Here is a 15,783-nt window from a genome sequence, read left to right on the forward strand (position 1 = left end):
GGCGCCCTCAGTAAGCTCCCATGGCCCTTCTTACCTGGGACATCCATGCGTTCCGTGGATAACGGAGAGGACTCGCAGGACGGGATTGTGCAGTATTCCCACCTCACTTCGCTGTTGGTTGTATAACACCATGGGGCTTTCTCCCCATTAGGGTTACGACAGTAGTTTTCCTCCAAGTTTCTGAAAAAGAAGGAACTGTGAGTTTGGCTTTCCAAAAGGCTAAAGAAATAACAAAGTACACACATACTTCTTAATGGTGATACTGGTGGTGTGTCCAGTTAATTCTCTAGAACTATACCAACTGAATAATGGATGGAAACTTAAGCTGAGTGGGAGTCCATAGAATTATGGCAGGATGCTTCTCTTGGGTGAATGATTCAAATATATTCCTTGACTGTGTATCATGAAGCAAAATAGATCTTTGACTGTGCCTAAGGCCCTGTGCTACATGCTGGACACGCAATGGGTGTTTTCTACACTGTTCCTGCCTCCTAAATCATGTATCATAGCCCTCGAATTTGTGTTCTCAAACCTTACTGTACATTTCATGCAAAACCTTGCTGAAACCCACTCCAAGGTCGCTGGTTTAGTTTCTAACAAACTTCCTGATGCTATTGATGCTGCAGGCCCAGGAAACCACACTTTGAGAACCAGTTTTCTAGGGAAACCAGCGCTAAACGTCACTTCCCTTGCAGGTGACTTGACCAGTTTTCATTCCCAAAAGCTTTAAGCCGAGGTTCCTATTGTCACTAAAACCAAGGCACATCAGTGGGATCTTGCTGTCCATCCCATGACAAGGATGGAATGGTTCATTCCTTTCCTTGACAAGGAAATGAAACCAGAGCGGACTCACTTGCATGGAAAGTTTTCTGGGGTCCTGTTGTGTTTGTGGGGTGTCTGCTCGCTCCAGCGCTGACATGTGTGCCCGGACTCGGTGACGGCCACCGTCCCTCCATAGTTTTTGCCGGTTCCCTTCAGACACTGATACTTCGGCCCAGAAGATGGCGGGGGTGTGGCTTAAATGGGGAAGATATGTTACAGTGAGTGCTTCTACGTAAAGAAGGCACAGGTGGAAGTTACGGGAGATGGAGGCAGAGAGTGTCAGTCTGTCTTCTTTTCCTCTTATCCTTCCAGAATCCTGCATTTGAGTGTCGTTTATCATTTTTCAGAAGAAGCCAATGTGGTAGAATCAATGTTTATGAGACCCTCTTATGAAAACAGAGAAGGCAATGGCACCCCACTCCAGTACTCTTGCCTGGCAAATCCCATGGACAGAGGAGCCTGGTAGGCTGCAGTCCATGGGGTCGCGAAGAGTCGGACACGACTGAGTGACTTCACTTTCCCATTTCACTTTCATGCATTGGAGAAGGAAATGGCAACCCACTCCAGTGTTCTTGCCTGGAGAATCCCAGGGACGGCGGAGCCTGGTGGGCTGCCGTCTGTGGGGTCGCACAGAGTCGGACACGACTGAAGCGACTTAGCAGCAGCAGCAGCTTATGAAAAACCCCTCCAGGGACAAGACCCTTGGAGTAAATGCTTCTTTCTGTATTCTCTGTTTTCTATAGTCTCAGTTCAACCCACACGGTGAGGCTCAACTGTGTCGTATCCTACCCCAAATCTGCACATGTGCCAATGAACCAGCTTCCTTTCTGAAGAATAAATGATTCATTAAGTACACATAACTGACTGACACCGAGTATTCCACAAACAACAGAGAGAGTCCATGGGAAGAAAGAAAATAGTGTCTCCAAGGAATAGGGTACGCAGTGAGAAATCAAGAGATTCTTAAGACACACTGTCATACGTAAAACAGATAAACAAAGATTTACTGTATAGCACACGGAAGTATATTCAATATCATGTAATAAACTATGATGGAGAAGAGTCGGGGGGAGGAGAATACAGATATATGCATACATGCGTATAACCAAATCTCTTTGCTATACACCTGAAACTAAGACAATGTTGGAAATCAACTACACGTCAATTTAAAGAAGGAAAGCCTCAAGGGAAAAAGAGACTGAAAGAGAAACTGATGTTCATAAGGGGAGTACTGAGTCCCGTTGGTCACTCTAGCGTGACCGTCTGAGTGAAGAATAGGAAGCCAGACCTCAGGACCCACTGAGTCCTGTTAACAGTCTCAACTGTCCTTGTTCAGCACCTTGCTTCAAATCCTTATAGAAGGAAAATATGATAAAACTGCTTTTTCCAAGTCGTTCCTGGCAGGTCTGCCATTTCATCTTCTCCCCCAGACCTCTCTTCTCCTGCCACTGCCTCCCAAGCTGGCCACACGGAAAAACTGTACGTCCTGAGACAGCACTTTGCTTACAATTAGAAAGAACTCGGTAAAGCGTCTGTCTGCAATGCAGGAGACCCAGGTTCAATCCCTGGTTTGGGAAGATCCCCTAGAGAAGGAAACAGCAGCCCACTCCAGTACACTTGCCTGGAAAATCCCATGGATGGAGGAGCCTGGTAGGCTACCATCCAGAGTCAGACACGACTGAGTTTCACTTCACTGGCTGATAATGAAATCCAGGTACCAGAAGCTGTGGGTCTGATTTGCCTTTAACTAGAGAACGGGAGGGTACCAGAGATCACTCCCAAAAGCCTACATTCATCTGTACTCAGAAGGGGCAAAAGAGGACCCCCCCTCAAAAAAAAAAAAACATAAAAAATAGATGCTCTGATCAATTACATATAGTAACCAATAAACTGTTTTAAAAGAGTAATCACATCCCATAGGACTTGTGGGGCACTTTCCAGGCACAGCACTCTTGATTCCGAGAGAGCAGGTGAAGGTCCCTGAGGACTGGGTCGGAACCATACTTACTACATCTCGGGATGTCACAGAATTCCCAGCGCTTTTGGGGGTCGGTGGTGAAACACCATGGGCGGGGCTCCCCATCAGGATTACGGCAGTAGTTCATCTTCAGATTCTTGTTTGGAAATCTGAAGGTGCAAGAAGGACTTTAACAGCACTGAACATTTACCTTCACAGATGAGAATCATTTCAAATGAGCAAATACTGAGCACCGCTGTGTGCTAGACACAGTCAGGCACCCAAGGAGGGGACCGGATGAAGGTTATCCTCGGTGTGATGACCATCTCATAAGAAAGATTAGCTGAGTGTTCCAAGGATTGATTTTCTAACAGTCTACATGTGCCACAATCATGGAACAGGATCAACTTTGTCATTTGGGCCATCTGGAAAACTTATGTCAGCCAACTTCAATGAGTCAGCAGCAATTAATAGCAATTTTTAAAACACAAAGTACTCACTGGCTAGAGATAGTTCTTTAGTAAACAGTGCAGCCTAGAAGTTGGTGTCTTCATAGGTTAAAGGAATGGTCCTTCTAGTCTACCCGGTTCTGAGCCTGCTAATCTTTAAACTTGTAGAAACGGGGACAGATAAGCTATGTCCCTGTGTGCAGGCCAGGGAGCACCCCCGCAGCAGGGACCGAGTGATGGAGCCTGTGAGATGAACGCCACACCTCGTGTCCCTCCGGGCTCATTTCATGTCCCTTCCTGAGACTGTAAACGCTTTGTCAGGATGGGCAGAGCAACCTGCAATGGCTTAGGCAATCTTCTTCCAGTTTCTGGGAAGTAAATTTAACCAATTCTGAGGCTGAAGGCCTTCACTGTGTTTCTTCTTTGGAATACAGTAGGGAAAAGAAAATAACAGCAGCGGTGATTTAAGACAGCTATTTGAAGCAGGAGGTACAGACACACAGGGGAGCTGTTTTCCACACTGGAATCTGTGACTTAGTCTCTTTTCCTGTAAGTTTTTACAACCCCCATTATAATCCTGTAGTCATCAAAAAATGAAGAGAATGACCAGAAGCAGCTATAGAGAGGGAGGTGTTTTAAGTACAATTAATATGAAATAGGAGATGCAGAAATTTATCCCCACCATTACTTTCTAGATCAGGGACTCTTTTTTCTACTATAGATTCATGACCCCCTTTGAGTAGCTAGTGAAAGTTAGGGATCCTCCATCCCATAAAAATACACCGGTATAAACACACATAAAATATTGAGGGATTCACAAAGCCCTAAAGCCCACCTACAGATCACAGGGTAGGAAGCTTTGAATCTCATCAGCATGAAGAAAAAGAAAGGAATACAAAGAGAAGGGCAATATTTGGAAAGCACACAGGTGAGATGTATATATTGTGTGTGTATGGATGCATATATCTATATTTCTTACATTTAACCTACAAATTAGCCAGGAATCTAGTTACAGTGCAAATGCAGACTCAGTGGGGATGAGATTCTGCATTTCTAACAAACGCTTAGGTGACAGCACCCTTCCATGGACCACATTTTAACTAGTAAGAATGTATACTTCTAAGGGAGGGGATATATGTATATCTATGGCTGATTCATGTTGAGGTTTGACAGAAAACAGCAAAATTCTACAAAGCAATTCTCCTTCAATAAAAATAAATAAATTTAAAAAAAGAATGTGTACTTCTTTTGCAGTCACGTAGGAAAATGCAAACTTTGAAATTCAAAAACACTGGGTGTGTTCACTTTTTGAGGAATGCTAAAAAACCTAGATAATATTAAATTACCCATAGCATTGCAGAGGCTTAAACATCCAATTTCACTGCCAGGGAGACTTACTTGGAAGGAATGTATCCGTGGGCATGTGGGCTCTGAGAGTCCCAAGCCTGGCAGTCACGTCCAGACATGGTCTTGGCAATCTTGCCCTCATAGTTTTCTCCACTGCAATGCATACATTTATCTGGGAAGAACAGAAAGGAAGAAAGAAATGGAAATGAATGAAGCAAAAAAGGGTAAAGACTAGACTATCACTAGAAGTGTCTCAAATACCTTTACCACTTGTTCGTTGGTAATTTTCCACCAATTACCTAGCAACAAAATTGGCAATAAAGGCTTAATTTTCTAATACAATCTAAAACGTCATTCTCTTTTTCAAATGGTAGAATTAGCAGATGTGGTCTATACCTTCTCTACTATTACAGTTGTGACCAAATCCAGAAACTCCATAATGCTTTGTCTTCAAGGTTGCTACATGTGTTGGTTCTTGGTGGTTGTGGGGAGAGATTGCATATAATCTCAGGAATCTGTAAATTCTCTACTAGAATTTTTTTAATATTTGAGGTCTGTCTTCCAAAAAATTCCTATGGAATTATTCTGATTGAATGCATGCTTGCTCAGTCACGTCCTGCTCTTTGTGACCTCGTAAACTGTAGCCTGCCAGGCTCCTCTGTCCATGGAATTTTCCAGGCGAGAATACTAGAGTGAGTTGCCATTTCCTCCTCCAGGGGATCTTCCCAACCCAGGGATGGAACCCGCATCTCCTGTGTCTCCTGCATTGGCAGCCAGATTCTTTCCCATCAAGCCATTGGGAAGCTCTCTCTGTCTGGATAACTGCCGAAGAAGCCGGCAGCCTCTCAGAATTTTACTGCCAGGGTTTTTGCTTGTGTTCGTGACCTCAAGAGAGAAACAATATTCACCTAAAGGGACAATGCTTCTCTTTTTATCATTATTATTGAGAAGCATGACTGGTTGTTTTTCTTTCTTGCATCCCTGTAAAATGGAAACGTTGCAATGCTTAATATAATGTGGTATAGCAGAAGAATATACGACTTGAATTTTTATGTGACAATAAGGAAAACAGAAGCAGACTTGATATAAAAAGGATACTCGCATGTCAGTAAAGGGCCAGATGACCTCATAACATGGTGTACAAATAAATAAAGAATGCCAAAGGTTGGACTAGAGGAAGTGATGGGAAACTGAGCCAGTATGGACTCAACCACGTGGTTATGCAAACCCCACCTTCATTCATCCCCCTATTGCATCAATAAATGTAGCAGGAAATATGAAGTAAAGAACATTTTCCCATAGGATATTTTACATTCTTTTGACGTTGACTTTTGAAGTGAGCTCTTAAATTGGTTGTTCCATTAAAACAATAGATGGCTGACTTAAAAACTGGTTCATGGCTTGGTTTCAACAACATGACAAAGTCTACCCTGTTAACTTAATGTTGTGTGTTTGAATTGTATTGATTTTGTGGTTTTATGCTAGCAGTTGAATTGCAAATATGTTTCTGGCTTAAACTGTGTCAGAGCTTTAAGCATAAGAAGTGTGCATCTAGAGTTTACATCTAGTTCTGTTTTTTTTTTTAACTTTTTTTATTTATTTTATTTTATTTTTAAACTTTCCAATATTGTATTAGTTTTGCCAAATATCGAAATGAATCCACCACAGGTATACCCGCGTTCCCCATCCTGAACCCTCCTCCCTCTTCCCTCCCCTACCCTCCCTCTGGGTCGTCCCAGTGCACCAGCCCCAAGCATCCAGTACCGTGCATCGAACCTGGACTGGCGACTCGTTTTATATTTGTCCCTGTTGAACTACATGGTTTTTTTTTTTTAATTTATTTAATTTTATTTTATTTTTAAACTTTACATAACTGTATTAGTTTTGCCAAACATCAAAATGAATCCGCCACAGGCACACATGCGTTCCCCACCCCGAACCCTGAACTACATGTTAATAAAGATAATTTAGATCCATAATGGAAATTCTGCAAAATTTTGGTCTTTTCCCAGAGGTCATGTATTACTTGATGACGTCAAACACAGCACTAATTGATTACTAATATCCCCACAGATAATCAATTTATAGCAAATTACTCCATACATAAAGGCAAGAATAGGAAAACTTTTTCTAGAGCCATCCCTGACCTTCACATTCGGGAATGTCACAGTAGTCATATCTCTTGTCTGGATCTGTGGTGTAACACCAGGGCCCATTCTCATCATTGTCTGGATTCCTGCAATAGTTCTCCTCCAGTCCCGCTAGAGGAAATTTTTCAGGCGAAAACCTGCAGAGGATGGAAAAGAGTCACTTTGACTATATTTTAAAAATCAACATGTTATCAGCAGGGCAGGATAAGACCCCCCCGCCCTTCCCAACTGTGGTTTGAGATTGTGTCATCCAACTATATTTCGGCTGTGTCCAATAGCATTTGTATCCAGTTTTCAGAGTCTCTATTGATAGCCTGTTCAGTAGAGTAGCTAATATCACTGTTATTACTGTGTGAACAGCCAAGTCTTAGAAGTAGAGTCAAAGTGTATTATGCACAGTAGAAATTTAAAGCCCTCAAAGCCTGCCAAATTCATGAGACATGCCAAACACCTGCTTTTATCAGGTGCCCTTCTCTCTGTAAAAATAATACAGTTGATACCATTTTGTCTGTGTGAACTCTGCATGAAGCATTATGCTAAAGTCTCTCTATACATTCTCTAATGTAGTCAATAAAAATGCCCATCAGGAAGGTGTTATTATATTCCCACTTCCCAGATCAGAAAACTGAGGCACAGCCATGTGAAACAGATCAAATCTCACCTAAGCTTGAGCAGTTAATAAATAGCATCTCAAGAGTTTAAAGTCAGATCTGTCTGATGCCAAACTCCACACCCTTCCTGAGGTATGTCTAGAATTAATGGGCGAGTGGGAGGATAGAGTGAAGCTCATTTTCAGAGATGAGCTGCTGTGTTGCAATAAGAAATTGGGTTAAAAACCTAAGACTTTGAATCTAAAGTGGCAGATTTTGTTTCTGGTTCTTCTGTGTACCTGTTTTTGGTAGATTTGGTGCTCTTGGGACTTCAGTTTCCTCGCCGGTTGGGGTATAGATGACCAAGATTCTCTCTCAGACCCTTGCCGTTCTATGACTTGGCCATTTGGTTTATCTTTTTAATCTCAATAAGCCTTAGTGTGCTGGGAATATGAGACTTCATCTTGTTATTGTTGTTGCTTGGTCTCTCAGTTGTGCGACACCATGGACTGTAGCCCACCAGGTTCTTCTGTTCATGGGATTTTTCAGATAAGAATAATGGAGTGGGTTGCTGTTTCTTTCTCCAGGGGATCTTCTTGACCCTGGGATTGAACCCATGTTTCCTGCATTGGCAGGTGGATTCTTTACCACTGAGCCACCAGTGAAGCCCAACTCATAAGGATGGCTAAAGACAATTTGGGATTGGGGAGGATCATAGACACTAAATTCCCACTTGATAAGCATTGTTAATGAGAATTTAATACCACCTAATATGGTTTTTCCAGTGGTCATGTATGGATGTGAGAGTTGGACTGTGAAGAAAGCTGAGCGCCGAAGAATTGATGCTTTTGAACTGTGGTGTTGGAGAAGACTCTTGAGAGCCCCTTGGACTGCAAGGAGATCCAACCAGTCCATCCTAAAGGAGACCAGTCCTGGGTGTTTATTGGAAGGACTGATGCTGAAGCTGAAACTCCAATACTTTGGCCACCTCATGCGAAGAGTTGACTCATTGGAAAAGACCCTGATGCTGGGAGGGATTGAGAGCAGGAGAAGAAGGGGACAACAGAGGATGAGATGGCTGGATAGCATCACCGACTCGATACACATGAGTTTGGGTGAACTCAGGGAGTTGGTGATGGACAGGGAGGGCTGGCGTGCTGCGATTCATGGGGTCGCAAAGAGTCGGACATGACTGAGTGACTGAACTGAACTGAACACCATATTGGGCAAAGTATAAAAAATGACATTAAAATAAATAATAGGCAAGTTGCAAGCTAATCTGTTTTTTGCAATGTTGATGTGAACACATTTGGTTTAGACTGATTGAATTGTAAACATCATCATCTTTTTATTTTCTCAGTCTCAGCCTAGAATTCATGTTCTAGAATTTATTGTTCTTTTTTTATTGTTTTAAATCTTCCAAAAAAAAAAGCATATACACAAGAATGAATGGACAGCAGCCGTTTTCTGCTTTTATGCCATCAATTATTGAGCAGCTCTGTACCAGCATCAGTAAGATTCTCCCCATGCCTGCTGGTCTAGTCACATGTTCTGATTTGAGTCAGAAGTAACAGAATCGTTCTGAGGATAAGAGGTGAACACGGAGACAAAAGAGAAAGTCTTACTTGGGCACGTGTGGAGAAGTGGCGCTCCATTTTTGGCAGGTGACCCCACTTTTTGTTTCGGCTGTGGTCCCTCTGTAGGTCTGCCCATTTCCGGTCTTGCACTCCAAAAGGTAGACTGCAAGGAAGCCCCAACAGTGGTCAAACCCTTTCACCACAACGACGAAAAATCGCAAGGAAGCCCTGCGCTGCTCAGTCACGTTGAGAGAAAGGACAGCGTTACCCACTATCTACAAAGACGGTCTGTGTAAGAGTTATTGCAGGCTTCCCTGGTGGCTCAGTGGTAAAGAAGCCGCCTCCCAGTGCAGGAGAGGTAGGTTCAATCCCTGGGGTTGGGAAGATCCCCAGAGAAAGAAATGGCAACCCTCTCCAGTATTCTTTCCTGGACAGTTCCCATGAACAGAGGAGCCTGGTGGGCTACAGTCCATGGGGTCGCAAAGAGTCGGACATGACCTAGCAACTAAACAACAGCAACAAGGGATTATAGTTACGTGTGGGATTATTCCTTTCTCCAGAGCTCCGGCCCTCCCGTGTGCCAGGCAGATGCTGCGTGCTGGAGGTGCTGGGGACGCTTGGAGTAGGAACCACACAGGTCATGCCCAAGTGGAGCTTACATCTCAGTGGAGTCTGGGGCCCCAAGGTAATCAAGGACACAGATTGTGAAATAGACAACCTCATGGCAACATGTGTAACAGAGAAAATAAATAACATTGTGAGGGAGTGGATGGGAAGTGGGTGAGGGCTTCTTCGTGGAATGGGCAGACCCACAGAGGCTGAGAGAGATGCAAGCCATTTCTAGGCTCACGGTGGTATTTTAAGTGTGAAAAAAGTACCAAAGAGGGTAATACAGTTGTGGTCTACTCTCAACGTTTACAGAAGATGCCCTCAACCAGCCTCCATTTTAACAACTTGCTGGTTACCCAGTGGGCCCCATCCTGCCTTTAAAACATACTGCCAGGGGCCCCCCTGCAGCCCACATGTGGCAGGATGGGCATCTGTGGCTGGCAAGCCACTTTCAGGAGTGCTGGCCCACTCTGTTCCCACCAGTTGGGTTATACGCTTACCAAGAGTCAGTTGTTTTTATTTCCAAAACTTTGTATACAGCTCTATTTGATTACGGATGATCTAAACTGATAAATGAAAGGGAGAGGGGAAGGAACTTTTTTAATAAACTAAGATAAATAGTTTCAAGTAGTTGAAAAAGTAGAGTAGTTCTTTAAATTGTTATCAAGGGGCTTTCCGGTGGCCCGGTGGTGAAGACTCCGTGCTCTCATCGCCAGGGAACATAGGGTCCTTCCCTGGTCTAGGAACTAAGATCCCCCATGCCACAGGGTGCAGCCAGAACAAATTGTTACCAAATCCACTGACAGCAGTCCATTCGTGTTGTTGATATGAGTTTGAGAGGAGGGGAATCATGAAAATATAAAGGAATTTTACAGTCAGATTGTTAATGGGTATCTCTAGACTTGCTCAAGTTCAAAGAGAAGGACTGATTATGGTAGATAACTCATAAGTGTGGTTTATACAAGAAATGCTCTAGATAACTTCTGTTGGTGGCTCCAGATTCAAAGAAAAAACGCCTCTGCTTTACATCCAAAGGTACCAGCATAAGCTTGTATTTTCAAATAAAATATAAAATATTTAAAGTATATTTGTATTATCTTTTATGATTCCCCACTCAATGTTTTTGAATAGAGGATATTTGTTTTACAATGTTGTGTTGGTTTCTACCATTCAACAATGTGAATCATCCATAAGCATGTTTTTATATATATATATATATATATATATATATGTACATCTCCTCCCTCTTGAGTCTCCCTCCCAGCCCCCCAGCTCACCCCTCCGGGGAGCACTGAGCGGAGCTGCCTGTGTAATACAGCAGCTTCCCACGAGCCATCTATTTCACACATGATAGTGTTTCATGTGTAAAACAAATAGTGGGAAGCTGCTATGTTTCACTGGGAGCTCAGTTCGGTGATCTTGGGCTTCCCAGGTGGCATTAGTAGTGAAGAACCCGCCTGACAATGCAGGAGACATAGAGACGCAGGTTTAACCCCTGAGTTCAGAAGATTCCCTGGAATAGGAAATGGCAACCCATTCCAATATTCTTGCCTGAAAATTCCATGGACAGAGGAGCCTGGTGGGCTACAGTCCATAGGATAGCAGACTCAGACACGACTGAAGCAGCTTAGCACTCAGTGTATACATGTCAATGCTTTAAATTAATTGATCAATTTTCTGGGTAGAATACTTCTAACACACCTAGAATACTTCTAACACACCTATAGTAACTACTGCTTTAAACTCAACACTCTGTATAAAGATTGCAGATATATCTTCATTGAGATATATGATGCCAGTCGATATGTTACACTTATCAAAAAAGGTAAACAAGGTATTCCAGAGGCCACGGGGTCAGGGGAGGGGATGCTCAAGCTGCAACTTGGGCAACGAGGAGCCGGAAGAACAGAGGAGGGTCAGGATGAGCAAGCCTGTGCTCCGCCTGCTGCAGGAGGCACAGAGATCAGCCCAGCACGCAAGGCAGGCCGAGTAACACAGCGCCCGGTAGCACCTGGTGAGTATTTGGACTTTCTTCTAAGGGCACTGAGGGTTCGAAGCAGGGCAGTTCTGGACCAGCCGCTGTGGTGACGAGGGCAGCTTTAGACCCAAGTGGTGGCAGTGGCCCTGGTGCCCAGTGGAGATGAAACTGATCTGACACTGACTGTTCCCAGAAACACCCTGGCAGGTAATTTTGCAGTGGGTCAATATTCCACAGTAAAGACACAAGCGCCCGAAAGCGACTGACTTTTGACTCTTTCCCTCTCTTTTGTTTGTCTGTACCCGCCACAGTTTGTATAACCTTTGGCTCCTTTCCGTCACCCTGAAAACAGGCAACTCTTCAACTAGCCAAACGAAGCCTAGAGGTCACCCCCTTGATCCTTCTGGTTAACCATTTACCAGAGGACATGTTTAAATGGTAGCATTTGCACACAGAATCCCACCAGCATTTTTTAAATGTCTGATAGACTGGGTAAGCCCATGTATCTCTTTATTCAGTAACTGCAAGAACTAATAATGTCCACAGATGAACTTCAGATTTAATCTGCACTTTAGACTCAAGAGTTAGAGCTCAACAGTGGACCCAAAGTGAAGTTAACAGATGCACAGCACTTAAAGCTAAGATGAACCACCACGTAGATATAATCCTAACCTAAAAAACACCTCTCAAAATCTTAGAGTTTGGTGGGGAAACTCGAGAGAACGTTGCAAGCTGTTGTCAAGAATATGTGAAATAGGATGTTTCTTGTTGTCTTCAACACTTGTGAAGCAGAATATCTGCAGCAAAATAGTCCTGACACCCCACCAACAACAGAATAGGAAGTAGCGGTAAAGCATCATAAGTCACTTGAATCTTCGTACAGACTTAATGAACTTGTGCACGACTACGAAGACACACAATTTCTGAAGGAATCTAGGCCATCCGTGATCCTAAACAACGAAGGATCCAGAGATTTTAAGGAACTCTCGAAAATGAGCTGCAACTTCTGCATGTTTTCAGAGTTCTGCACCATTTCAGAGACTAGGGGAAACATGGGCCATGATGGAAAGAAAAGTAGAACTTGTAGAACTAAGGATACTGTCCCTATTCAAATGTTACTGCAGATTGAAAACACCTCGGTTTTGCTATTGCTCCAGGCTTCAGACCACAGACGGTGGTCCCTGAAGAAAAGAAAAAAAAACCAAGATCATAAGGAACTTGTGGACTCTTCTTAAAAATAAGAAGAAAATATTATTTAATATCTTTAAATAAGATATTATTTAAATATCTTAATATTTAAATCTTAATATCTTAAAATATTAAAATAATCAGTTAAATATCTTAATATTTTAATATCTTTAAATAAGATATTGTTTAATATCTTATTTTCAGGGTCACAGAAGCAGAGGTGATTTTGTAAATCCAATCCCTGCGTTTTGAAATCAAGAGAAATGAAACCTAAAAGGTGAAATACTATATTCGGGTTGGCATTGTGGGTTAGTGGCCGAACCGTCTGACTCCAAGTTCATTTTCAGTGCGCCATAGCTCCTCCATTTGCTGGTCTGATAAATTACAGATAGTAACTGGGCTGGTGGAGAGGGAAGGGAGAGTGGAAGGAAAAGAAGAAAGAGAAAGAAGAAGGAGGAAGAAAACATGGTACATACTTCTCTTCTCATATAGAATGACATCCCTCATCCTAAAGACGGGGGTGTTCTTGCTGTTTTCGGCCATTACGACGCATTGTTGCTCTTTACTGTGGTACTGGAATGCCCTGCAGAAGAGAAACAGAAAGCACCATTCTAGTCCTCCCTGTAGAGGAATTTAAACACCACTCTTATTTCCTTTGTGTAAAGCAATTAATCGGAGAAGGCAATGGCACCCCACTCCAGTACTCTTGCCTGGAAAATCCCATGGACGGAGGAGCCTGGTAGGCTGCAGTCCATGGGGTCGCTAAGAGTCGGACGCGACTGAGCGACTTCACTTTCACTTTTCACTTTCATGCATTGGAGAAGGAAATGGCAACCCACTCCAGTGTTCGTGCCTGGAGAATCCAAGGACAGGGGAGCCTGGTAGGCTGCTGTCTATGGGGTCGCACAGAGTCGGACACGACTGAAGCGACTTAGCAGCAGCAGCAGCAAAGCAATTAATAAGAAACTCTAAAGACAGCTTTCGATGAATCAAGGAGCTCAGAACTCACTTTCAGTTCAACCTGGCACCATAATGAAAGGGTACAGCAACATGGTAGATATTCTTTCTTTCTCTTCTACCTTTACCTTCTTCCCCTCCCCATTTTCTTTCTATTTTAACTGCTTTATTCTTTCTTCACCCATTGTTCTTAATGAGGCGCCAGAATATCTGCTTTGTGTGGGAAAGAAGCAAGTGAGCTTCTTTGAACTCATCCCCGAGACGGTCCACGTGGACACCTCTAACTTCCCCCTTGATGATGCCTCTGATTCTAGCCCTTCTCTCACAGCCCCCAGCCCTGCACTCGTCCTGTGTGGATATTGAGCCCGCCATCAAAGCTGTCAGAGGCTTCCTTTCCATCCCCATCTTCTACATGAACCTTTGCATCAGCTGACCCGGTCCCTCTCACAGGTGCCCAGACAGGCTGCCCTCTGCCTAGAATCCTTCCCGCTTGGTCACTATTTACCAACATTTCACCCTTCAAAGCCCAGCTCAGTTCCCCCCAACTCCACCCCAGGCCTTCCCTGGCTGTCTCAACTCTTGAGATTGTTCTTTCTTCTAAATCTTAATAGAGCACATACTGATTTTATCAATATCTCAAATTGGCTGTATTTTTTTTTTTTACATTTTATCCAGTTTCTGTGACTATACCATAAATACAAAACGGCAAGCACTGTTTTCGGGTCTACACAAAAATCTATCATATATACTGATTTTATATATCACATATAAAATTTATCAGATATATATATATATATATATATATATATATATGTACACCAGATCACTGTATCTGTGTTTCAGGGCCCCTTAAGGTCTAGGACACTTCCAGTCACATGATCCTCAATAAATATTTACCAACAATGATGTGAAAAAGCTACAGCTCGTAACAATAGCTGCTGATGTCAAGTGTTAAATAATTTCCTTTTGGGGCATTTTTCTAAAAGGGACACTAATTATCTTTCACAAGAAATTGTATGGTTTCAGATACAGGGACCAAATACAGATTCCAAACTCTAACCTCATGAAATTCCTATTAAATCCTATTTTCAGTGATAAATCCCTGAGCAAATATCTTGTGATCAACATAATGTGTCTCAATCAACAAGAGTTCTGTGTAGGTGCAGTTACCAGGGACATACCTGCAAACGAAGTCTGTCTCCTCCTCACACTTGGCTGCACAGTCCTCTACACTTCTTCCCGCCAGGTTCTTCCGACTCAAACTAAGCAGGGAAGCCCCCTGGGTGTTTACATAGTCATCCAGGAGGTCTCCGAGACCTACAAAAGTAAAATTAAAATGGAGCAATTGATTAATGCATCGACACAGCTGATAATTATCATGAACTTGTAAAGTATTCACTTTGTGTCAACCAAGTAAAATTTGCTGCTCTGTTGGAAGCAAGTAGGTGGCTGTGAACACAAAGGACTAACCAGGAAAGCAGTCCCACGAACAGATAGTGCTATGTTACAAGGCTGACTGCATTGCTAAATTAGTAGATTAGAACTGCTTAACAATTTCCACATTACTACATTAATGGGTATGAAACCTTAAGTAAGAAAAAATTTGATGTGTTTGCCAGTAATTGCCTGTCATGATGGAGCACTAGGAGACCATCCTGGGGCAATTTTGATGCTGATTTGTCCATCCCTGGGTCTAAATAGAATCTCAGTTCAGTTCAGTCACTCAGTCGTGTTCGACTCTTTGCGACCCTATGGACTGCAGCGAGCCAGGCTTCCCTGTCCAACACCAACTCCCAGAGTTTACTCAGACTCACGTCCATTGAGTTGCTGATGCCATCCAACCATCTCATCCTCTGTCATCCCCTTTTCCTCCTGCCTTCAAGCTTTCCCAGCATGAGGGTCTGTTCAAATGAGTCAGTTCTTCTCATCAGGTGGCCAAAGTATTGGAGCTTCAGCTTCAACATCAGTCCTTCCAATGAATATTCAGGACTGATTTCCTTTAGGATGGATTGGTTCGATCTCCTTGCAGTCCAAGGGACTCTCAAGAGTCTTCTCCAACATCACTGTTCAAAAGCATCAATTCTTTGGCACTCAGCTTTCTTTATGGTCCACCTCTCACATCCATACATGACGACTGGAAAAACCATAGCTTTGACTAG

General features: G+C 43.1%; 1 protein-coding gene across 1 annotated transcript in view; it reads right to left on the reverse strand.

Annotated features, from left to right (window-relative positions):
* Positions 1-15,783, reverse strand: part of PLG (plasminogen) — a 47,700-nt gene that overhangs the window by 27,678 nt on the left and 4,239 nt on the right. The window contains exons 2-9 of the mRNA XM_070796489.1: positions 14,806-14,941; positions 13,144-13,250; positions 8,941-9,055; positions 6,723-6,862; positions 4,627-4,747; positions 2,831-2,949; positions 854-1,016; positions 35-180 (exon numbers count right to left, since the gene is read on the reverse strand). Coding sequence (XP_070652590.1) covers positions 35-180; positions 854-1,016; positions 2,831-2,949; positions 4,627-4,747; positions 6,723-6,862; positions 8,941-9,055; positions 13,144-13,250; positions 14,806-14,941 — 1,047 coding nt within the window. The remainder of the gene's footprint in view (positions 1-34; positions 181-853; positions 1,017-2,830; positions 2,950-4,626; positions 4,748-6,722; positions 6,863-8,940; positions 9,056-13,143; positions 13,251-14,805; positions 14,942-15,783) is intronic.

Source organism: Bos indicus, chromosome 9 (genome assembly GCF_029378745.1).
Source record: "Bos indicus isolate NIAB-ARS_2022 breed Sahiwal x Tharparkar chromosome 9, NIAB-ARS_B.indTharparkar_mat_pri_1.0, whole genome shotgun sequence".
Classification (NCBI taxonomy): domain Eukaryota; kingdom Metazoa; phylum Chordata; class Mammalia; order Artiodactyla; family Bovidae; genus Bos; species Bos indicus.